This window comes from Battus philenor, unplaced genomic scaffold (genome assembly GCF_028537555.1).
Source record: "Battus philenor isolate CCGP_79_NKW_IND1 unplaced genomic scaffold, ilBatPhil1.0.hap1 SCAF_16, whole genome shotgun sequence".
NCBI classification, from domain to species: domain Eukaryota; kingdom Metazoa; phylum Arthropoda; class Insecta; order Lepidoptera; family Papilionidae; genus Battus; species Battus philenor.
In genome coordinates, this window is record NW_027181678.1 from 9,636,777 (window position 1) to 9,661,938 (window position 25,162).

The following is a 25,162-nucleotide window of genomic DNA, read 5'->3' on the forward strand; positions in this document are numbered from 1 at the left end:
ACGCTTACATTATTAAAAGTAAGTCATAAATTGCGCCCATACTTCCGAATACCTCAGGCGCTCCATGGAGTACCTCCAAAGCGATCTTAAAGTCCGGGCCCCTTATTCGACTCGAGTCAAGGCTACTAAATGCATATTTTTGCCTAAAATTCATATATTATCTTTTTACAAAATATACCACCATCGTCGTCATTTCAGCCGTAGAAAGTTCGCTGCAGGATTATAAGACACTGGCAGTTTTTACCGACTAAGAGGCCATTGCTACCGTAACTCGTCAATCTACTGAACTGATTTGATCTCATAGAATAATCCCGAAACCACTATCCTCTCCATAGCTCATAGATTTTTTATTTATTTTACCTCTGACTTATTTCCTGTAACATAATTTGTTTTATTTCAAAAATCATATATTAAAATGTTAAAAGAGGTCATAGGCGCTGCGTCCTCTACGCCCTACCACTTCGAGGACAGGGAATCTGCAAATGCCACTGGGCAGCAGGGAGACCTCAGATGCGGTACAACGATATAAATGATTCTCTATATATTCACAGCAGATTAGGATTCCGGTGGTACTACTTGATGTTAAAATAATTGACAGTAGCAATGTGTGATTGTTTATGCCTATTTGAATAAAGGTGTATAGAATTTTAATAAATAAATGAGTACATGGGCACGGTGATCAGAGGCAGCGTGCGTCGTGGTGGGCACACCAGGCGGGGGACAGTACATCAGCGTGGATTCCGCGGGCAAGGAGTCTTGCACGAAGTCTTTGCATGCGGGGCTCCGCCTCCGCAAACCCGCTCCGAGGGTCGCTCCACAGTCGCTCAGCGGGCGCGGCTGCACGAGGCCACACTCGGGTATCTGAACAAAAGCATTAACAAACATTAATACTGAAACAATAAAATAATATTAATTCTTTTGGATAGGCTTTACTAACCAGCTTTAAATAGTCAAGACATTAATATAACAATCATTAAAATATGTAAAATACTGCAAATATATATATATATATATATAAAATACTAGTTAATAATGTTGATTCCATCGAAAAAAAATCGCGGTAGAAAACTCGATAGTTTATATATAGTATTATATATACTCTTTTACCGTCAATTTAATATTATAAATAGTTTATTTGTCACGTTAAAGTCAGCATGATATTTATCCCATGCATGTTTTTGTCCTATATAATCTTTAATACGAAAATAAAAATTTTTGAATTTTCCCGCTGTTAAATTTGAAATCGCTTCAACGATTTTATTGTAGAAACGAATTACATAGTTTGTAGGAGAATATTAACCTTTGAGAATACTTCATCTATCTGTATATAGACATACACATATAACTTCGTTCAACAATACATTACCAATTTGCTAAAATACTATATTAATATATGTACACACTATATTACATGTACATACTATATTATATGAACTGAACACAACAATGTAACTTCTAACCTAACCATGTTAGTCTAATTTTTCTGTATACGAGATGAGATTGTTTATAATAGAGATATAAAGAGATGAATGCATGTATAGCTCATTTGACAACAAAAAACTTTAAAGCTTTCTAACCTATTCCTTACCACCTGTATTGATCACTCTGAAGTACGATGCATTAATTAATTTTTTCTATTAAAATGCGAAAGCAGAATAATTTCTGCAGTATAAAGTATGCAAAAATAGTAAATGAGAATTAATATATACAATAAACCGAATTGAAAATCCTTTTTTAATTACGTTATTATTTCTGAAACCATAGGTTTTAAGATAAAGTGTACTATATATTAATTAACAGCAAGTGACCTATATATTAACACTTTCCAAGATGGTATATCTATAACTAATCATCCTGTATGTCTCTGAGACTTTGTTTAGTAAGAATTTTCGTTTTGATAGAAGGTAAGCTAAGAACAGATTTTACGATTTTATCCGATATAGATGGGCGTGGTCAACAGATATGTCGTATGTGTGAGTAAAAAATTCTATCTAGTCTACTCTGTTAATTTACTGTCCCATGTTATTAAGTTGGAGGACATTGTTATTTTCCACCCAGGACCTCGTATTTAACCTATGAAATTATCATAACATTATGGATACAGTTTTTGTGATTTGCTTATCGATATTTAAAGCTACTTACCTAAAGCCTGTGCATCGACAAACTCGCTCCACATGGCAACTTCTCCGCCCAAGACGTTCGGGTGCCGCGGTAGCGCATATCCGTACATCCGCCGCCAGTTTGAGTACTTCGTGATGCCCCAGAAACCGTGGTCTAAATACCAAATATCCTTAGGAATTGAAATCGTTTTATAGCCCAAATTCAGCAGTTGATTCAAGAGCGGACTGCTTAGTGGCTCCCAAACTTCAATTACGTATCTGGAATTATTAAAAAAAATATAGATTTAATACGGGAGAGTTGAGATGATAAAATAATAAATGAACAAGTGTGCTATACGAAAGCAATGAAACGATTGCAGTGCCCTCTATACGTGAAAAGAAAATATATATTCTTAACAAAATTAAAATTAGTTAACAAGGATCATTCCTACGCTTGGCAATGAATGCTGAAAAGCATTGAAAACGAAAGGACCATATAAAAATAATACAGATTGAATTCATCGAAAATTAGGTTTATTTCATGAGTTATATTGTCGTAAACAAAAATTAACGTTTGTTTAATTTTCTAAGTTTTATATCAGATTCCTCTCCGTTTTTACGTCCAAGTGAAATATTTATGACTATAAAAGTAAAAAGAGAAAAAATTAATTACCGATCCTTATCCAAATATTTTTGGACTCTACTAGCTTGTGTGAGTTCCGATGACCAGATAACCACGGGTTGTCTTTCACCTCCTGAGGCTGTAGATACCTCATCCCAAACCTGCAGGATTTTAGAATGGAACTCCGCCCACAATCTCATAAAACCTTCGCTGTCAGTATCGAAGCCTCTGTCTCTCATGTAGGATACAATCTCATCGCTGGAGTTCCAACAGCCTAGGTGAACCTAGAACAAAAAGACATACTGCATGATACATCTTTATTATTAACACATGTATCATTGTCATTAATATTTCAGCTGTAGGATATCCACTGCTGAAGATAGGCCTTTTCCATTGGTTTCCAATAGCGCGGGTCGGACGCGGCTTCTATCCAGCCTTTTCTAACCTTATCAAAGTCGTCTCTCTTGCTTGAGGGTGGACATCTTGAGCTACTCTTGGTGCTCGGTGGTTTTTATGTATTTATTTACGTATACGATAGATTTTTTTTTAGTTTTGAGTTTAGTAGAATCAATATGATCTGCACTAGATATTTTGCTTTCTAGAAGAGAAAATCTTCCCAAAAACACCATAATAAGCTAATATTTGCTAACACTACTCAAAACGCACCGAAATGCCTTTGGAGATTGTAACAGCATTAAAATGAGTGGTTGGTTCCAGAGTATTATTACATTCATATGGACTTGTTCCCTACTAACCTCGTCTCCGCCGACATGAAACAGTGCAGGCTGTGGTATCAGCTCTGCAATGTCCTTGTATAACTCCTTGAGCACTCGATACACGGCCGGGTTGGCCGGATTGAGCTGTCCACATGGAGGTTGGATGCACAGTTGACGCCAGCTTTTAGCGTTCACACACACCGCTAAATCACCGAAGCCGTAGTCCTGAAAATTAAAATTGACAAAAAATCAGTTCAGTAGTAAAAACAATACCACCGGAAGTAATTGTAACAATTTGTTACCCCTTTGTTCCAAGGAAATGGTTGGCATATATTCGTGAGTCTAAGTGTACGCATGTGTAATAAAGTTCCTAAAAATATCTTAGACCTTCCTTTTCTTAGCATTCAAGAATTTTTTGTTGATCTAAACGTGTGCAACTTGTCTTTTGAGACTTATTTACATGGTTGATATTATAATATATACATCAAATATTTTTAAATTTCATTTAGAAAGAGCATCTGATGACTTAATGGCCATAGTGTTAAAATAATTGACGACAATCGGAGCTTGGATGCAAGATCGGGTCCGATAAGAGGGGATTCGGAATACAAAACAATATCTATATCTATAACTCGAATACTTTCACGTCTGAAGTGGCAGTGGGCGGGGCGCAACGTATGTGCAGCTGACGGCTGTTGGGGCCGAAAAGATCTCAAGTGACGACCAGGAGACGGTAGAGGCGAAGACAGGCTGCGCAAGACCAGTCATTGTTTCGATCTTTGGCGGAGACCTATATCTTGCCTTGGACATTAATCAGCTGACACGAATGAATAAATGAATGAAATTGAAAATTATAAAAGTTTTTAAATGTTTAATAAAGATATTTTTAATTTAAATTTGTATTAACAAAGTAAAAACAATATTACCTTGCCCCACTGCCAACCATTGCCGGCGTGTGCGGGCGAGTCAATCTCTATAACAACTCGCACGCCGCGTATCTGCGCGTACCTTATCAATTCGCGCGCTTCCTCTGTACTGTATATTTCATTTCCAGAGTATGCCCCATATCTGCAAGCAATATAACACTGTTATTGCTCATATAAATACAGTTTGATTAATAAAAACAAATCATTATATCGTTAATCGAGAGAATTAATTCATTATACGAATGGAGTGTTATATTGGTGCCACAACTAAATGAACTATATTTTAAAAAGCATCGCTTATACATTAAATATTAAGCAGTACGATTTTTTTGTTTCTGTATTATTTCCTTATTGGCATTTGCAGGTTCCGCGGGCTTGTGAGGGCAGAGCGTAGAACTTAATATTATTACTTTACTTATAACTTTTCTCGAGGGTTTCTTTGGGAGGCTCGACTCGGGTAGTTAAACAAATGCAATATTATGGGACTGTGAAGCTATCGAGCTCTTATGACTTAGTCAGAATATCTATGAAGTGACATGATGTGATGGAGTTTTTTAACATACCAACGTAAGGAAGTGTGAACGGAGAGGGTTGAACCTCGACTTGGCCGATTAGCATTGACTGGCTAATATTACTACTACTTCAGAAAACGGTAGCTCTAGGGATATTGGCGAAAAAAAAGTAATTTGTATGAGAAATAATTCTTAAATAGCTTGAATGCCACATAAGAATAATTTAATAACAAATTAGCTTGAACTAGCTCTACAAAAGAGTTACCACATATACTCGGAATTTTAATAAAATATAAAATTATCAAAAAATAGATCAGTATTATTGACTAAAGTCATAATACAGCAAAAGGTTATTATTCAATATGACAATAGTTTTCATATAATCCTTTGAAGAAGGCCTCAAGCAATAATAATTATTATTGGATAATTACTAGAGATTAATTACGTTAAAATAACACAACATTTACAAGATTTTTATTTACTACAAGAATTATGTACCTTTATCAGTTTCTTTTATTTAAACCTGTTATTTATATGCTCATTATTACGTTATGTCTGTACTAATTAACGCTTAACCTTACAAAAGGTATTTCATTACGAAATCAGGCTTTGTTTAACTTGCATTTGAGAATAATAAACAATATATTTTCAAAATTATATCACAAAATATGGTGGCTTTTGTAACTACTTCATTGAACTTAAAACTGTTACATATATTTTTAAATTAATGGAAGTCTGTATTTTGAATTTTAGATTTAATATATTCTTTTTAGTTGCAAGCCTTGGCTCGAGAACCGCATGTGACTCTTTGACTACTTTTTTTACGTCTGCAAGTCTCTCACAAAATGCTTGGAACTGGCTAAAAATATACGTTAAAAAACTTGCGTTTTTGAATGTGAAATTTGATCTATTTTTTTAAAAAGCTTTAGTGTAACATTAAAAGGAATCAAAGAAATTGCACGAAGACAAAATATATAATATACTTAAAATAGAATATATATTTCCTAAATTATTTATTAACCTAAGAAAAGTTTACGTTTGATAAAGAATCCCTTTTAAATCAAATTTGATTTAAATATTATCCTTACATCTCTATCATTTCCTTCCCGTTTTTTTTTCATAGATTTAGATAGGATAATGTTTTGTACTTGCAAATTTAAATTAGGATTTTTTTTTTGTGCACATCTGTACTTAATGTTGTTACAAATGCAGCAGATCGGTTGCTAGAAATGAATACATTGACTAAATAACTGATAATGTGTATTTTCTACAATAACAATAACAAGTTGGTAACATAATGAACATCGAATGAAGGTGACTTCAGTTTAAACGGACACTCGCGCTGAAAAGCGCCTCACCTCAACAGAGTTACAAAATCGACTCATGGAGAATCTCCGAACTAAAAGAGTACAAAAAATCGTATCTCTAGTAATAGTGGTATAAAAACATGTCCGTCGACTTTAAAATTTCGCTACGTATGCACGCACTAGTTTTGAAATTTATGTTTTTTTATAAGTTTGTGTTTACGCCTTATAAATATAAATAAACTAGTAAATAAAAGTTGTGTATTAAATGTTGCCGTAGCGTACTCAATTTTACATGAACGCTTGCAACAGGTAATACGAGCATACAACAACAATTGCAATGTAATTATGCTCGATTGTCGGAAACAATCGCATTTAATGAATAAGACCTTCAATTTTAAACCTGTTAGACGCCGCAGCTAAATATGCATCAACGTCTTTTTTTACTTTGATACGTCGACTTAATTTTTCAATTACGTAATATTTAAAATAATTTTTTCATATACAATTGCGTAACTATTGTTTTTAGTCGTTTCAATAACGTTGTGTTATAATATATACTAGCTTTGATTTTTATTACTCCTTTATTACTAGTCTTATTTGCGCAATTTATTTTTGTAAGTAATCTTTTAGCATTATTATTATTAATTGATATAACGAATCTAAGAAACGTGTTATTTATTTGTTTATTCTATTAATTCTTATTTCTATTTATTTTTCATTTAACTAATTTAATTTAAATTTAAAACAGGGGAATAAAACTCGTGGCCTATTGGATCAATTTATAAAGTAATCTCGGCCTGAAATGAGATAGACACTTTCTAAGAAAAGATCTCATTGACTGGACGTTTTCAATATTTCTTTATACTTTTAGGATGCTTGTTATAATTTACTAGTCAAAACAAAATGTTTGTTTCTATAAACATTGAATTTTTATTTGCGCCCACGTGAAGTTAATCATTGTTTATTTGGACCAAACTAGCCTTTAAAGTTGACATTCCTGTTTTAAATTATTGTAATGATACAAGTGATCTTGTTATATTATTACGCACCATTTACATTCACACTTTAACAACATACGCTTATGGAAAACAATGTTTGCTATGTAAAACATATAAACATGTTTATCTTATCACCCACAAACAATTCAAAATATGTCATTGTTTGAGAGAAAGCTATTGAACATGATATGGATAAAGAAAAATATATATTAGTAATATAAGAACATATTAAAACCTTACCTTGTAAACTGTGGCACGCTCTTGGACTCTAACGGGAAGCTATGCGAATCGGTGACGTGCCAGTGAAACACATTCATCTTAGTTGTGGCCATACCATCGATCATCTTCTTAATATTCTTCATCGGTATGAAGTTTCTAGAAGTATCTAGAACTAAACCTCTGTGTTTGTACACGGGCTTATCTCTGATCTTTGCGCCGGCTACAATTTGAAGACCGCATTGGTATTGGTTGGAGAACACCGGTCGATCTGATGCTGCCAGTTGTGTGAATGATTCCAAACCATGGCGAGCCCCGTAAACGGTTTCTGCCGTAATGCGTACTAATACCCTGTCACCTTGAATAAAAACGTTCAATATTTAGAATATATATAAAACAATTATCGTGGAGGAATGTTAGTCACGGAGGGAGCTATGCTCACGTTCTCTACGACATCGAACCAGGGTTGAGGACAAGACAACCAAATGTAGCTGAAATAGTTCAGCGAATTGGTAAGTTGAAGTGGCAGCGAACTCCATAGCGCTTAGAACTAATGGCCACTGAGTTCTTAAGATTTTGCATTGGAGATCGTAGACAGGCAAGCACAAAGTGGACAGAAGACCTAGTAAAGGTCGTCGGAGGAAGCTGAATACAGGCCGATTGGAAAGTCCTTTTGGCAATTTATGAGAGAGGCTTATGTCCAGCGGTGGACGACTTAATCTTGTTGCCCATAAACAGTGAACAAGAACATTAGGAGAAAACTTGTATATTCTAGAACTATAAATTCTAGTTTTCTGTCTTTAAGGAGGAAGAAGGAAAATACTTAATAAAAAGTTCGTACATGAAGCTATCATTTGACTAGTGGTAAATTTTTGCATTTATTGTTCCTAGCAAATAATGTCTCGCAAAACATTGTGAAGTAATTATCATACTATGTTGTAATATGTTATAAATATAAATAAATTTTTTAACCATTTCTTTGTTTTAAAAATTTGTTGCTAGGTTGTTCTAACTCAAGAATTGTGGGTTAAACAGATAGATATTATTTACGTAGCGCTGATGTAATCAATACCTTTACTGTGGTCGCTACAGTGTTACAATATGACGTGGAATATATCAAGCATGGTCATAAACATTAAATAATATATAGAATGTATTCTGTATTCGCCAAATATAGTCAATCCCGGGAAATGCACAATGTATCTTATTAGTTTGTACAACGAGCTAAAGATGCGTTTACAAGAACCAGTCGTTTGCTCTATGTAGGGTTCACTTGATCTTATGTGGATTATTCCTATCTACAGTATAATTTACGGACTGATTTCTACTGACTGGGTTTTTGGACCTGTTTAATCTGTGGTTTTGTGGTTCCAAGAACAACGGTGCCAAGTACATCGGAGAAACCAGCGATAACAAGATACATTTTTCATTGTCGGAAAAGCAGGTTAAAAGAAAAGAGAAAATACTCAAATGATTACCGCAAACATTGAAAAAAGCAGCAACATGTAAACGCAGACTGATTTTCTTTATGTTCACCTTTACAATCTCCTTTAGTAGAACAATTTATTCGAGCGTATTATAAGTTATAAATCTTTCACACATATAGAATTTTTTTAACGAACGTCTTAAATTAATTACAAGATAATTCAGAAACATTATATAGAAGTACAATCAAAACCACAGTATCCAATCGTAAATTAAAGAACATTAAATGTTACCTTTGTTCTGAAGATCCAAAAAGTATTCCTCGTCAGTTTCCCAAGAAAGCGTAAGTGACGACGACCGGACAGTTAAATAAACTATAACCGGAGTCTCCACTGTTTCGGTGACGTTCCCTCCGCACTCGGCCAGGAGATTAGACGTCACTACGTGTGTCATTTCCACGAGCAAGTCTCTGGTTTCCACGGGAACATCTTTGAGGTCAAATCTAAAAACACAATCATATTTATTTTAAACGAAATTATCACAAATTATTTTTAAAGTATCTCTATATCAACTGTGATCTGCAGTGGATTGATATTACGAAAACCAATAAATAAATTATTATATACATATACGATAAAATAACATAAACATGTTGTGTCATTATTATATATATGCATATAACAACATTGATAATTGATATCTCGGTCTATCTATTCAATGTGGTCGTATCTGCAGATATCTAAAAAATCGATATTATTATCAAATTCATTCATCAAGTCTCAGATATAATATATATAATGACTGTACGAGTCTACATTCTTAATAATGTTTATAATAATATCTATAAATATTTTTTTGTTCTAACTACGTAAAACATTAAAAATCAATCGTAAAAATGAACGATAAACTATTATTAGTTTTTTTCATTCTACTATACATCCCGCTAAATACCTTAAATGCCGTTGTGTTACATATACAATACTACTTTAAGATTAACATATATTTAATACCATATTAACTACGTTACCCACATAAGTCAACAGAAGTAGTGTACATAGCGAAACATATGATATATAATACATATTTTGAATCCGAGATAATTCCGTTTTCGGAAGCAGAAGGCAAAAAATTAATCGTGTATAATACATGTATAACCGTAATATATAATACATATATAATACATAACATATAACTAACTAAATTAAATAGAATATAAATGTTTGAATGTGAAATAAGCTAACATTAAATTTAATTATTATTCAAGAATAATCACGTAAGACTTAATCCTGCTCAAAATGCAGAATGGCGCAAGAAATTTAATTAACTAAAATAAAGATTAAATCTTAGCGTAAAATAAATGTTTATCTTAGTGAAGATAAGGTCTAGTAAAGATGTCTAAGTATATTTATGCCTTTTTAAAGTAGTATTTACATTAACATTTCGCAGGATCTAAGTGAAATGATTCAAAAACCACAATTATTTAAAATGAATAGGAAAAGTTGGTTTCGTTTATCGTGTTTTTATTACTGTTCATTACATTTTGTTTTTATACATACTGCCATTTGTGGACGTAATTTCAAAAATCTGTTCTAGGTAACATTTATTGTAGGAACATTATTATACCAACTAATACTCTGGCCAAGTTTAATTTAAATTAAATATGCATTTTTAATGGCGCCTCGTCAATAACCTTCGCAAATGGAATTTCCCACAATTCTGTCGTACCTGATTTCTACTCGTCGGAAAGAATATTCATACCAAATTTCAAGTCTTAAATTGTTATGGTTCCAGAGACGTGATGAGTCTGTATATACGTGATAATCTCTTGTACATATTGTATATACACAGAAACACAACGTGATTGATGCATTAGTTCCGTATTATTATTACCGCCTCGATACAATCAATGTACAAGTTATGGTATAACAAAACATATAGAACTCGTACTACTTCCATCATATAACTTTAACAATGTTAAAAATAGTGTCAACAGTTCCGCACCGATATATATTATAATAGTAGTAGAGCTGTGGTAACCCAGCGATAGAGGACGGAAATTTGCGATCGTTAATTACGGGTTGGATATATATCTTTTATAATTCACACTTTGTGCATTTGTTATAGAGGATTGTCACAGCTCACAAACATGTTTTCCGACTATGGGCAGCAGCGTACCACTAAACCATACTGTGATCGCCAATCCGCCTACAAAGCATGGCGATTACGATATATCCCCCCACGCATAGTCATAGTCATAGAAACATGGTCCTCCACGAAAGATATTTATCTATGATTGTGCCTTTAGTTGGAGCCTATAGCGGCTGAACCGATAATACATTAGAATGTTATTTAACGTAATAGGACAAGGAGATATTTTAAAGGACAGAAAAAGAGAATTTGAAAATATTTGATTGATTATTCTAATAAATCTAATTTTCTATAACAAAATACATCGCAGATTTAAAACAACTTCGATAAACATACTAATACTCTATAATTGTTTTCAAGGTTAAATTTTTGAGTTAATCATAACTCATAAATTATTTTTACAAATAAAAATCTTTTTAACAATTAAAAACAATTAAAAAGTAATAAAATTTTAAATGCAGGTGTGGTTGTTAATAATAACATTTATTATTACTTTAAATAAATATCTCACAACTAATTAAATTAATATCATTGATGAAGTACCCAATTTTATAAAGGCAAATGTTTTGCATGTCCAGATAAATATTAATACTTAATTAAAGTTATCGTAACAAAAATAACAAATAAAAATTGTAAATCACGATTTAAATATAAATATCCGTCCCTTTCGTATAGATAACATCGAAGTATATTTTTTATGATCATAATAAAGTATGACCTAATGCAACCTTTTTCGATTGAATGCATTAATAAAACAGCGTGGTGTGGGCGGCATAGAACGCCCCGAAGACAAAGTCGCCGATCACGACTAATCAAACGACGGGAGAGAATCGAAGTTCACTGCACCGTTATCCTTCGTGATAGATCGTTCACCTCGTTCATCGATACTTTACCAATTTGCTGAAATACTATGTCAATATTTTTATATGAGTTAAATACGGAGGTGGTTGACCGATGACAGTTGTCGACCTCGCGTGCAGCTCCTACACGGTTACCGTAGAAAACAGTCGAGGTGTCACATTCCATATTTGTACAATACGACTAAATAAGGTTAAAACTATATTCATTGAATTAACGATTTAGGATTAACTGACTGTTGTTTGTAATTTATAAGAGATTTCTACCTATAAATTAACTCATCACGATATCTCTTGTATTTAAAGAAATAATATACTAGATATTTTAAGTAAATATTCCTGTCATTAAATAAACTCAGCTAAGAACAATTTTTATGAAATACCATCCTACCAGAAGGTTAAGGGCACGTTCAATAAAAATGCTTATTTAGGTATTTCATTTATATAATAATCACCAAGAATGAATTTTATTAATTCACTCGAAAGGCAAACAGGGTCACACAAAGAGAGCGGGAGACAGTATACGAGAATAATAAAAATTGCTTAGAGTTGTCCCGATAAATATTTTTTTTTTATTTGAAAACGTAATAATAACCAATATTAACCTTAGTACAATTAAAATCTTGGTTTAATTGTAAGATATATAATATATCTACAGCAAGTAATGTTGACTAAAAATATATAACGGCTTGATAAAATAAACCAAGCAAAGCATTCCAAATAGATGAATATACGATAAAAACAAATTGACAGTTTGCTCTCTAAATATAAACCGCAAGGCGGTTGGAAAGCTCCCAGATAATAAAAAGATACTGATCCTTTCAACACAAAGGGATCGACAGCAAGTTAGTAACGTCAACGACCGGGTAATAGGGGGAAGAATTCTTTGAAACGCGTGCGTCTTCTCTGCCATGCGGAAACACTTCGTCACTAACCGACTATCAGATGAGCGGGAAACGAATAACCGATTGTTAAAGATAACTGCAACGGACGCCTTTATCATGGTATACGTATTTGTATATCATACATGAGAGTTGGCGTCAAGCGACAAGCAAACTTTTTTGTAAAAATTTTGTGCATGTTATTTATGTCTGAAATATGTATCTCGTAAGGCATTACGTGTCTAAATTACTACGACTCCGGATTTTAATTGTGTTCTAAAGAGTATAGGTAAAGTTATGTTATTCTTACAATGTGTGACACTTTCAAGCCAGCGATCTACAGTCTTAAGTAATCATCCTTAACTATTACGACGACTTGGTTTGGCGTTTTTGTAGCCCGAATGGCATCAGCAGATTCCACTGGTTTTAAGTGGCAGGGCGCTAAGGGCATCTAGCCAGAGGCCTCTTTTCAAGTAACGAAGCTCGAAGAGGAGCCTTCGAGCCTCAGCTTGAACCGTTACGTACACTATGTACTATTTCACCGAAGTGCACCAGTTGGGAGCCGTTACATCGCTTCGGATGACGCTTCATGGAGTGACTACGCTCAAACTTCCCCCCGAAGTGACCACGTCATGGGTTGTCACACATCAATAATATCCGCTTAGGAACAGGAATTACTTTAAGTCCATATAAAAACTCGTAATTATAATTACATCTAATATATGACAAAGTCAATGTTAAGAAAATAAAATTTTATTTTGTATACTCAAATTTCGCCACATTTTTTAATAAATAAAGACAAAAAAAATATTCGAAGACGTTCGTAATTTTAGTTGACAGTTTTCCTGTTGTTCTATTTCAAACATTCTAGACGCGTAAATAATAGATCCAATGGACATTGTATTTTTGGTATCTAACGAGTTTTATAATTTATTTATAAAACAGTATAGGTTTCTGAAAAACAATTTAATTTGTGGAATTCCTAATATTATTTTTTAAGTTAAAAACTAAATACAAGTAATTTTAATTATATTTGAAAGTAAATATGACTGTTAAATAAATAAAACCGACAGTGTTACGAAATCATTGAAATAAAAGTGAAATGTTCACGAAAAAGTCATTATACTGGAACAGTGTAACACGGTAGCGTTGTAAAGAAGAAAAAATCGATTACGATTCGAAGTGTTATTACAATTGACTGCCGCCTTCGGCTTACAATTCTAAATTTATATTAAAAATAAAAAAAAACATGTGTGAAATTACTTTAGTAAAAATTTAGTAGTGGGTTTCTTCTTCGTAAATCCTATATATATATTGATAAGGCAGTCAACTGTTTAACCGACGGCTGTTGTGATTAAAGGTTCTAAAGTTCCGACCACGAGCCATTAGATGCGGTGTGAATAGTTGGCCCCACTAGATAGACCGACGACATTATAAAGGTCCGCAGGAGGACGCGGGATGCGGATAACATGAGATTGATCTTTGTGGCGATCTTTGAGGGAAGCCTATGCCTCTATGCCAGCGTGTATAAGTTACCATGATGATGATGAAGAGATTTCCATTTCTTTACTAACCCATCACATATCTATGGAACCATAAGGTTCAAAGGCTTAAAATTTGTTGTTTCTTTAATTTCTTTCAATAGTTCTTTCATCGAGTAGAGATCGGCTAAGAACGAATTTTAAAAAATTCCATCCGGAAGAGAGTTGAGGAGCTGGATAATTAGACGGTTATTTTAAATATCCTTCTATATTTTCAGCCATGGAAAGCTAGCAAAAGATAGCTTGTTATTTATATTGGTTTACGTCACGATAAAGAAAGCGTATGAAAAATTATTTGGCTTTCTTTCAATCTTTCTCTAATACGAAATTCAGGTATCATTTTTAAAATCTTTTATAGTCTTTCAAATATGAAGTTAAAATTTTATTTCTCAAATAGAAATAATTAAAAAGATACGCTAGAGCAAACGCCGTAGGAAATGATGTTCTGCTAAGTGTCGTTCATCCGAAATGACGCAGATCGATGTCATGAGGCTGAGAATAGTCAGACGCTTACGAGACACCTGCAGTATCATGTCTGTACCTATCTTTATAAATTAGGTTTACCATAATTTTAGATTCAATATTTATTTTTTACTGAGAAAGATGTTAAATATTTTCGCTGTGTGATAGACTTATAGACAAAATAAATAGAAAAGCTAACCCCTTTTTCAAACGGAACGAATATTAGAAAGAAAAGATCCAGGAAAGATTCAAAAGAAAGTTATAAGCCCAACCTCCAATGACGTTACAGTTAAATCTTTGTATTATGGTTACTAATATGCGCGTCTAACCTTGAGTCTTATCACTCTGGAGAATACGATAATTGTATAAAAATACAACAAACTTATCGAAAATGACCAAGAACCTTTAGCCTGATCTTTCAATGAGAAAGTTTATCTAAAACTTCTGTGGAATATTTTAAATTAATTTTTTTTCATATCAATAATCGAAAGCTTATGTAAGCTTTCTTAACTATATATAAAAATATATATAAAAATTTCTAGTCTGATATCTTCAAAGAAACGATGACATTATATTTAAGTGTTCTGTTTACCATATCTTATATATTAAATAGTTACATAACATACAAGAAATGTAAGTAAAATGTCATTTAATATTAAATCAATTGAAATATATACTTATCGTGAAATAAATTAAATTTTGAACATTATGTAAGAAAACTCAAAAAAAAATTTCAATACATATTAATATTTTAAATCATATATTACTTATATACACAGTATTAGGCAGCTTACATATTTACAAGTAACTTGATAGATCTGGCTTTGGCTAGTATATATCACAATCAAAGAGACTTATAGTGTAAAAATAAGCGAAGGGAACAAATAGAATGTTTATCTTAAAGACGTTCATCGTCAGCAATAGGTCGGTATGCGTTTAGCATTTATATTCACTCTACTTTCAACTTGGAATCAATTGTAATGATAACTTAGTGTGTCAAGAGAAAAATCCCTAAATAGCTAAATTTGAAAAAACTTTCAAAAATCGCTATAATGGCCAGTCTTACGCTGCCTGTATCCAGCGATTTCTCGGGACCTTATCTCTATGTCACCGTTCCTCCTAGCAGAGGACCAATCCACCTTGCCTATACACATTTTGTACTTAATTTGATTGATACGCGTAAATATTTTTAACGGAAGAATAGCATTTTAAAATGTATTTTTCGGGTTAAATTTTTCATAGCATAAATTAGATGCAAAAAATTTTATCGGCTATTCAAAAAAAAAAAAAAGAAAAAGATACGCCCGATCGAAACAATAAATGCGGACTTTCCGATCTTACAACATACGCTGTGCGTACGAGTTTAGCGCGTGAACGGCACGGCACTGCCTTGCGTAATATGGACGTCATTCTCTCTGATGTTTGGGTTTAACGGAAAGAGCAGTTTTGTTTATTTGCTTACAAACGCTCTGTGATTGTTGTCAGGGTAGGCATATAGAAGCGCAACCGATGCGGAATGCAATTGTATGTGTAATTTTCAGAATATATCTTAAGGAATGCGTCTTTCAACTTCAGGAAATCTCCTTAATCAAAAGCTGTTATATTAGCTATGAACCTTAGAGCCTCCTAAAAATAGGCAGTGCACACGAGCGCACAACATAAGCTCACGCCCAATCGTAAGATAAGGTTTAGTGGATTTAGTAGAAAAGTGAACCAACAGGCTTATTTCTCATGTCCTTTATTATAATCAGAGTAGTCGCCTTTACATTAATTCCTATGTAATTTGCGAAAAGCTCCCATTTATTACAGTGTGTTAGTTATAAAAATTGTTTCTATACTGTCATCATCATTTCAGCCGTTGAATGCCGCCTGCATCCAGCGTCTTTTGTGGATATGTTTCTGAATATTATTATTAAATATTAAGTCAAGCGTGTAGATGTCTTAAGGAGAATTGTGTTCTTTTCTTTTATAATTTTCAATACTATATCGTCGTTTCAACCCATAGAAGCCCTCTACAAGGCATAAGTCTCTCCGAAAGATATCTATGGTAGGATGTATTAAAATCGCCAGGCTTGGCAGATGAGTTGGCGATCACAGTGGGAATCATGGTACATAGCGGATGCTGCCTATTCTCTGGAAACTTGTTTTTGAGCAAATACTATCCTATTTAATTAATGCACAAATTGTGCATTATATAAGATTGTATCCCGAGAATCGAACTTGCGACCTACGATCACAAGTCGCGATCGTGTACCACTGGACTGCAACTACTTAATACTATATACAATAGTTCTTTTTAATAGTTTTGCAATGTTTCCTTTGTAGAGATACGCGTAAGGAGGACCTTATTAATAAGTAATTTTGCACACGGGTCCAGTACCGATCCGTAGAAGTAATACACGTATTTTGAATTTCGAATTCAAGAAAATTATTTTTTCATAAAAATACTTTCACCATCATTTATGACATAATTGTTTGTCTTATGGTTCTATCTCTGCTGAAGCATTGCTATTATAAGCATTACCTTGAGCCTCAATGCAGCAGCTGGGAACAGTTATCTGGTACTTCCTAAAAGAACCTCTGTGTCCTAATTTTTTTTTGGAAACCAGAAATTCTTGATTTCTTCGTTTCAGTTTTCATTATTAAATATGTTCAATATTTCTCGATAGGCGTTGCGTGTCTAAGGTACTACAATTTACGATTTAATTGTGAAGAGTATTAACAATGTTTGGCTTTGTTACAAAGTGTGCTTCGTTTAATAATCGAACCAGCGACTTACAATTAAGAATACTATCCTTAACTCCTATGGCGGCCTTGTACTGTTTATCAATAATCAATGGTTACAGCTGCCCATGGCATTTGAAGATTTTGCGGATTTGAAGTGGTAGGTCACCTAACCTATTCTCTCTTTTAAAGTAGCAATGATTAAGTGCTCCCGGTAAGACTCGACCCGGACCACAACCATTTATGAATTTACCGGATCGCTTTAGTGGATATTCCTTGTAGTGATTAAGCACGAGGACCCTATCGAAAGATTGAAAGCGTGTCGCGATTATTGTATAAATAAACATTTTCCACAATGTTGTTGCAAACGTTTATTTTTTAAATATCTTTAAAACGAGACCGATACGTCCACGCGAGTGATTAAAAATGACTTAACTGATAACAGAAGGCTAAATAAAATATAACGTATTATACTTTTATCGTAATATATAAAGTAAAATATTTCACTCAGTATCTAAGCATTTACCGATATTTTTACTAAGCATTTATCAATGTTATCTAAGTAGAGCAACATTCGCGTCGTGGTTTGTGAAAGAAAGTGGGAATTGTGATAAGCAAGTTATGCTTCGTAGGTTTAATAAGTCTTTAACCAAAAGTAAACGTGATGTATAACATAGAATATAAACTTTTATTAACTACACCTTTAACTGCTTTAAGTGGTAATACATATATTGTAAATTGAATTTACTAGTTACTAATACATATTGATACATGAAGGTAAATCAATTCTCGTATTATATTGAGAGAGCCCTAAGTTTTTTTTTATTTATAATTTAGGTGCACCAGCGGTACACATATTTATATTTCAAAAGTACATTAAAAGTTATCGTCTAAATAATGGTTCTGTTATGTGTTCTTTTAAAGATACGCTATTAAAACTTTACTATTTATAGAAAGATTAGATAAAGAAAAAGATTGAAGGGAACAGTGATTGCACGTAAGAGTCACCAAAATAGCTCTTAATTTGAAAGTGTTTCATTGTGTGTCATTATTTTTTCTCCTTCTCTTTCCTTCTTCAAAGCTTAAAAATACTCAATTAAAATCTGTTATAGATACAGTAATTTATTAAGATGGTTTCTAAAAACTCTTTAAGAGCCGCGAAAGATATGTTCGGAATTAGTCGAGACAGAAACAGGAATAAGGAGATCAATAGACGAGCGTTACGATTACATTACAGTGAGCAGGCCACACAAGCAGAACTCAATGCTGCTGAGTCCTTAAGGATCTGGAGTGGAGAACGGTACGCATAACGTAGGATATTCACAGAGCAGACAGACGACCTAGTTAAATAAGTTATAAGACACTGGATGTTATAGGATTCCTACTGATCTTATTTTAAATCTATAGGGTAGGCTTATGTGCAGCTGCGGAGGTCCTATGGCTGAAATTATGACAATATTTTTTTATATTCTAAGGAAAAAAATACGTAGATGCATCTAAGGATTAAATAGTCTAGTTACTTAAGTATTATATCAAATTATGGTTGCAAAAACTCAACCAGTAGGTGATATATTAATTTTGAAAATGAACAAAAGACACGTCCGTTCTTTTTGAAAGGCATACTGCAATTGGTAAACGTTAACACTGCTTTACAAGCATTGTAAATAAATTGAAAATCGTATCTGTGATATAATGTGCTAAACTGTGTTAAATAAATAAGACAAATAATAATAAAAAATAGTATAATGAAGAAATAAGTAAATATTTGAGGAACGAGGCGAAGGGAGAGAGGCGATGCTTGAATGGAAATTAGTATGTAATGCTAGACAATTATAGAATGAAAGAAGAGGAAAGTTAGATCATGTGATGAATAAAAAATGAGTAAAGGAATAAAAAAGTTTGTGAAAAGAATTATTTAAAACAATGTGAATGCTCTGTTCCAAAATCAGATAGGGGATACGAAAGGTCCCGAATATCTGCGGCCAAATATAAAAAAACGAGGCTTTCTTATTTAAGACGTAGGCTAGGTCAATATGATTAATCATTTTTATCATCAAAATAACAGGTGATATCTAGGTCTAGAAATGCAAACAAAGTCAACTATGTTATCTTTCAGATTTCTCATAACGTATAACCATTTGATGTTATCAACTCGTCACGTCCTCCTTACCCGCATCGATGAGCTCGTTGGCAATGCCGTACGTGCTTCAACAATAACCAACAGTACTTGTTTTATAACGCTAATTGCCGGCTAATGAAAAAGCTATTCGCGGCATACCAGAAAACACGTTTGCTAATGCATTACTTGTTTACCATCACATCCAACTGTTTATCCGATTAAATATTCTTAATACAATATTATTATTTTTAATTACATGTTTATGTTTTTTAAATTAATTCTAGGTTATTCTAGAATACTCAAAAGTTACTGTTATAAAAATAGTTACGTAATTCAGAGTTAGTACTTTGTCCAAGCAATGGCAGTCCAGTGGTAGGGAACTGAGTCTTACGTTCGCAGTTCGCGGGTTCAATTCCTATCGAGAATAATCTTACATAATTCACACTTTGTGCATCATCACAAAATGTTTCCATAGGATAAGCAGTAGCGTCCTCTGCGTATATATGTTAAAACTAAAAAACACGTCTCCCCCAAAGGTATCTATGAGTGTAAGCAGAAAACGCTACTGCCAATCCTCTGGAAACTTCTGCAGTGGCTATCTTATATAATTAATAAATAAAATATGATTTACACGACATTGCATCCCGAGAATCGAACTCATGATCTAAGATCGCAAGTCTCAGTCCTCTACCACAGGGCTACCTCTGTTCAAAAACAAGTAATAATAATAAGATATAATATTAAAAAATATCATTTATCTTCTTAAATTTATTTTTAGTTAGATCGATAAACAAGATGAATTACTCTTTTTTGTTGAACCACTATGAATTATATTTATTTTTTGGTGTTTTGCCACGGCTGTCCAATAGGTTTCGTCTATATGAAGTCTCTATTGGGGCGACTATTGACAATGTTTTCTCAATATTAACAATGAAAATATGACGTTTATATGGCAAGGAATTTATCATCTTCTTAGTTTTGTAACTTTGTAAAAGATAAAAGCGCAAGCGAACAACTCGGTCTCTATGCACATAGCTAAAAAACACATGAACCGGTACGTTGACATAGAACTTAGGTCACTGCACTGCTAATATTAGCTGCAATATTATCTATACATTATAAAGATATAGTTGCGTTTATTGAATAGATTGTTGTCTGATTTTCGTCGAATTAACGTAATGTTCAACTAAATACAAACAAAAAATACTTTTATAATATGTTATTATCGAACACTGCATCTTTTCATAAACGAAGAATTTAAAATGATCAATTTTTTTAATATCCAATAGCTGTGCCCACGTCTTCGTCCGCGCGGAATTTAACAAAAAAAAATTTATTTACATAGTTTTTTATATAAGTTTTCTAAATTGAAAGTAGCCGAAGTTATTCCTTATTACATCAAATTCCTGCCAGTATAAGTCTCATCAAAATCGGTCAGAACAAAGAGACAGACAAAAATTTTAAAACATGTTGTTTTGGCATATCGTCCGTGTATATATATCTATATGTATGTAATCGTCCGTATAGATATTTATATATATATAGTAAAAAAACGGTTATTTTAATATTACAAACGGACGCCAATTTTATTTATTTATATAGATAATAATTATTAATGCAGTATAGATGAACGCTGCGGCTTTAAAACTTTGGAGTAAAGACGAGGAACTAGATAAAGCAGCGCAGGAGGTCCACCCACGAGGACAAACAACCTTGTTAAGGGACTGAACACAAACCGCTTCCAACCGGTCTTATTTTATATCTATGGTAGAGGGGTATTTCCAACTGTGGACTACGGCTGATAGTGATCATTCACCATTCGTTCTATCATTCATACATATGATGTAATTATCTCTTTAACCCAGTAACTTAACTGTTTCACCTTTAAATATAACACAGGTCATTTATAGAAGAGTCACTATTTAAATTATTCAGCTTAACTAATTGTTTAGCCAAATTAACTAGATTGTAGTAAAAAAGAGAGCCACATCTGTACTTTCTTAAGGTCTTACTTCAACTGGCTAATGTGATCACGGTTTTCTAATTAAATTTCGTTATATAATATCTTTAAAATATTGAAAAAGACTATAATCTTGAAAAAGAATTGAAGAAGACTGTATTTGTTTCGGAATATAGTACGTAATATAGCGTTCTATATTCCCGAACAAGCTTCTCCGACACTTGTATATATAAAAATCCTTACCTAATGAAATTCGGATGTATCTTCACAGTCTGCGTGCTGAGACTGGCTGTTGCGGGTCTTGGCCAGAGCCCTCCGAAGCGACCACACACTGTCCGGCACACGTCTAAACTCTCATATATCATATACGTATAGTTGCCGGCTAAGACATTCGTAGGTTGGGGGTGCTCTGACCTCTGGCAACCCTCCTCCGGTACGCATTTGTACACCCAAGATGGCCTATAAAAATTCAAAGATTATAAGTAAATTATGAACAATACTTTTTACAAATAAAATATACCATTTGTAATAATTATAGACTTTACAAAATAATAATACGACATATTTTAATATGTGGGATATCAAGGTAAGATATCAACTGCCTACACTGGACGTCTCTCCACAAGGCAGACAAAGTTGTTAAGGTTGTCGAAAGACTTTGGATGCATGCCGCATCCAACCGCTGGAAATCTATGGGTGAAACCACGTCCAGTAGATGTCATACTGCTGAAATTATAATGATGATTAAATTAATCACTTTTTGTTCATGAGTGTTTACAGTATTTACAAATAAGCAAAATAATGTAAAAGAAATTTGTATTCAATAAAAAGAATTACTTGAAGAATTAGATGATGAAATTACTTAATTTACACCATTGAAATAGAAATTATTAAAAAATTAAGAAAACATCGTTTGCAACTTTATATTTTACAATAATAAAAAAATAATATATTAAGAAAAAAACAAACATTCTTTGATCTTCTGATGGTTTTAAAGGCCGTAAAATCTTAATTTTTTGAATATCGTCATTTAAAATATATCATAATGGTGCAACGGAAAATACAAAAATTTATTAACTATAGATTTGCAAAAAAAAATAATTTGATTTAGTAATAACAAACAAGATCATTATATTAATTGTCACAAGATCATATTTATTAATTTTTGGTAATACGGAAACATAGTTTGACTGTTGATATTTGAAACTTGTTTCAGATCAAATCAGGAATAAGAAGATCCGCATATAAGTGACAGCTAGCGTATAACGGAACAGATTAGCGGGTTGAAATGGATAGGCGATATTACGCGCAGAACCAGACACTGGTTCTTTAAAGTTCTGGAATAAAGACCGTGACCGCCTGTAAAATGGACAGACGACGTTATTAAAGTCATTGGAAGACACACAACCGGTCTTAATAGAAATCTAGAGGAGGCCTATGTCCAACACTGGACGTCACAGATGAAATAATGAGCTACAACTTCACCTGCTTGTGTTAACAGAGCGATATAGACGCCTGGATCTAATAGTCTAGTCTATTATTTATCTTACCGAATTGGAAGGCCGCCAGACTATTAGATCGCTTAGGCGGAAGATCTACGATCAATGACGATAGAGGACCCGGCTTCGGCTTTCGGCTTTTCGAAACACATATAGCATTTCGATCAGAGATTGCTTGAGTGTGCCGATCATAGACTCCATTTGTAGCTTTTATAATTATTATTTTATTGATTAAATTAATATTTAAACACAATTTCACACTTTAACAAGAAACTTACTCGTATATCGCAGGCGAAGGATCTATACGGTTTTCCCCATCGCCCTGCACCAGTTGCACAAATACTAGGACGAGTAACGCCCACTGCCAACCCATCTTTGCCTAAAATAAAAAACAAATATATTAAGGTTTTTATACTGGGATCCTGCACCTCAAATAATGAAGACCAAATATTTGTACGTCTGCGTCGTCAATTTAGCCTCAGGATATCCAGTGCTGGACGTAAATCTTCCCAATAGATTTCCAAGAGAACTGGAGGGAAACGGCTAGCGTCGAGCGTCTACTGATAACTATTATTAAGATAAGGTCGTCTTCCCACCTTGTGGGCGAACGTACTGCGCTGCGTTTGCCGGTCTCCACACCTAGATTAGTGCCTTTCTACATTCGATAAACTTACTATGTATATTTTCTTACGGCAAGTACATTGCTAACATATTTTAACTTGTTAATGAATTATTCTCATTAAGTATATTTTTCAATTACAAGGCAATAATAGCCTTTAAGTTTAATTGAATTTCAATTTGACTTTAAACAATTAAATTAACTACTTATAAAAATCATGGTATTGCTGAACTGGTTTAGATACTTGTGACAAATTGACGAACATAAGTTCTATTTCTGTATGGCATAAAATTTTGCATTAATTTATAATATATTTGAAGCATTACTTTATGTCCGTAAAAGGTTTAAAAAATAATTTAAAACTTTGAGAGTCCGTTTTCGTTCGTAATCTGTTTAGGTAATTAAACACAAAGAAACAGCTTTAAGTGTTGTTTTTTTTTAATTTCTTGTATTACTATGTAAAATAAACAATACACAGATACAACCGTTAACTGCATTCAAGTAACAGTTATGTGGATGAAAGAGAATCGCATGTCACAAGTGTTCGTTCAAATTTACTGTAAATGACAGTTTCCTGTAATAGCATTGTATCTTTGAATGCCATCTCATTTAACGTTCGTTCGACATTGGTTTAACGATTGTTATTTTAACCGTTCGATATAAAATAATAAGCTGAAATTATACTCTATATCATCTGAATTGATACTGAACGATATTGAATGTTCCATAAATCAACGTCAATCAGGGCAGTCAGTGGCTAACCGCTAAAAAAAATTAAAAAATCCTATTTTTTACTATTTTTTTTGTAAACAACAAACAAAATTTCATACTGTAATAGCTAGAATTTAAACGTAAATTGAATTTTTTCTTAAATATTATACTCAAAATTAAATTTTAATCACAGTTTTGAAAATAGATTGAAATCTGTCCCATAACGCGATTTCAACCTGACGTTAGTTTATAGAACATCCTGTACGTTACCTGGAGCTCCAGGAATCAATGCCAGTCTAGTTGCTAGGACTATTTTTAAATAATATTTTAATACATTATTAGCGTAGAAAGGCAGCGATAACATTAATAGTTTACAGAATCTGAAGTTAGTTATAGCGAAAAGGCAGGACTACTAAACGAATAACGTACGACATTGGAACATCAAATTTAACATAATTATAGCGGTGATCATGAGACCAGAAGTATTGCAGGTATATTAATAAAAAAGATATGACCACAGAAACCTTCAAGAGAAAACACTTTTTATCGAGTGTGAACTTTTAAAAATCCTTTAAACTAAAGGCATTAAATTCGCCATTATATAATATGCAAAGAGATAAATAAAGTGTTATTGATGAGTATACTGCCGCATAATAATATAATAAACAAAAGGGTATATAGATACGCGTATCTCTTAGTAATTTTAATCCATTAATTTATATCGGACTATCGTGTTTTGGCGACTCACATGTTTTATTTTAACCTGAAACCGGTCTTTAGAAGCTAGATTTTACGAAATGCGCAAATTCTATATCGCTTA

General features: G+C 33.1%; 1 protein-coding gene across 1 annotated transcript in view; it reads right to left on the minus strand.

Annotated features, from left to right (window-relative positions):
* Positions 1–618: 618 nt before the first annotated feature.
* Positions 619–25,162, minus strand: part of Hexo2 (Hexosaminidase 2) — a 30,665-nt gene continuing 6,121 nt past the window's right edge. Inside the window, exons 2-10 of the mRNA XM_068762169.1 lie at positions 23,291–23,391; positions 21,757–21,972; positions 9,115–9,323; positions 7,421–7,754; positions 4,364–4,505; positions 3,477–3,662; positions 2,773–3,005; positions 2,143–2,378; positions 619–861 (exon numbers count right to left, since the gene is read on the minus strand). Coding sequence (XP_068618270.1) covers positions 680–861; positions 2,143–2,378; positions 2,773–3,005; positions 3,477–3,662; positions 4,364–4,505; positions 7,421–7,754; positions 9,115–9,323; positions 21,757–21,972; positions 23,291–23,385 — 1,833 coding nt within the window. The 5' untranslated portion in view covers positions 23,386–23,391 and the 3' untranslated portion in view covers positions 619–679. The remainder of the gene's footprint in view (positions 862–2,142; positions 2,379–2,772; positions 3,006–3,476; positions 3,663–4,363; positions 4,506–7,420; positions 7,755–9,114; positions 9,324–21,756; positions 21,973–23,290; positions 23,392–25,162) is intronic.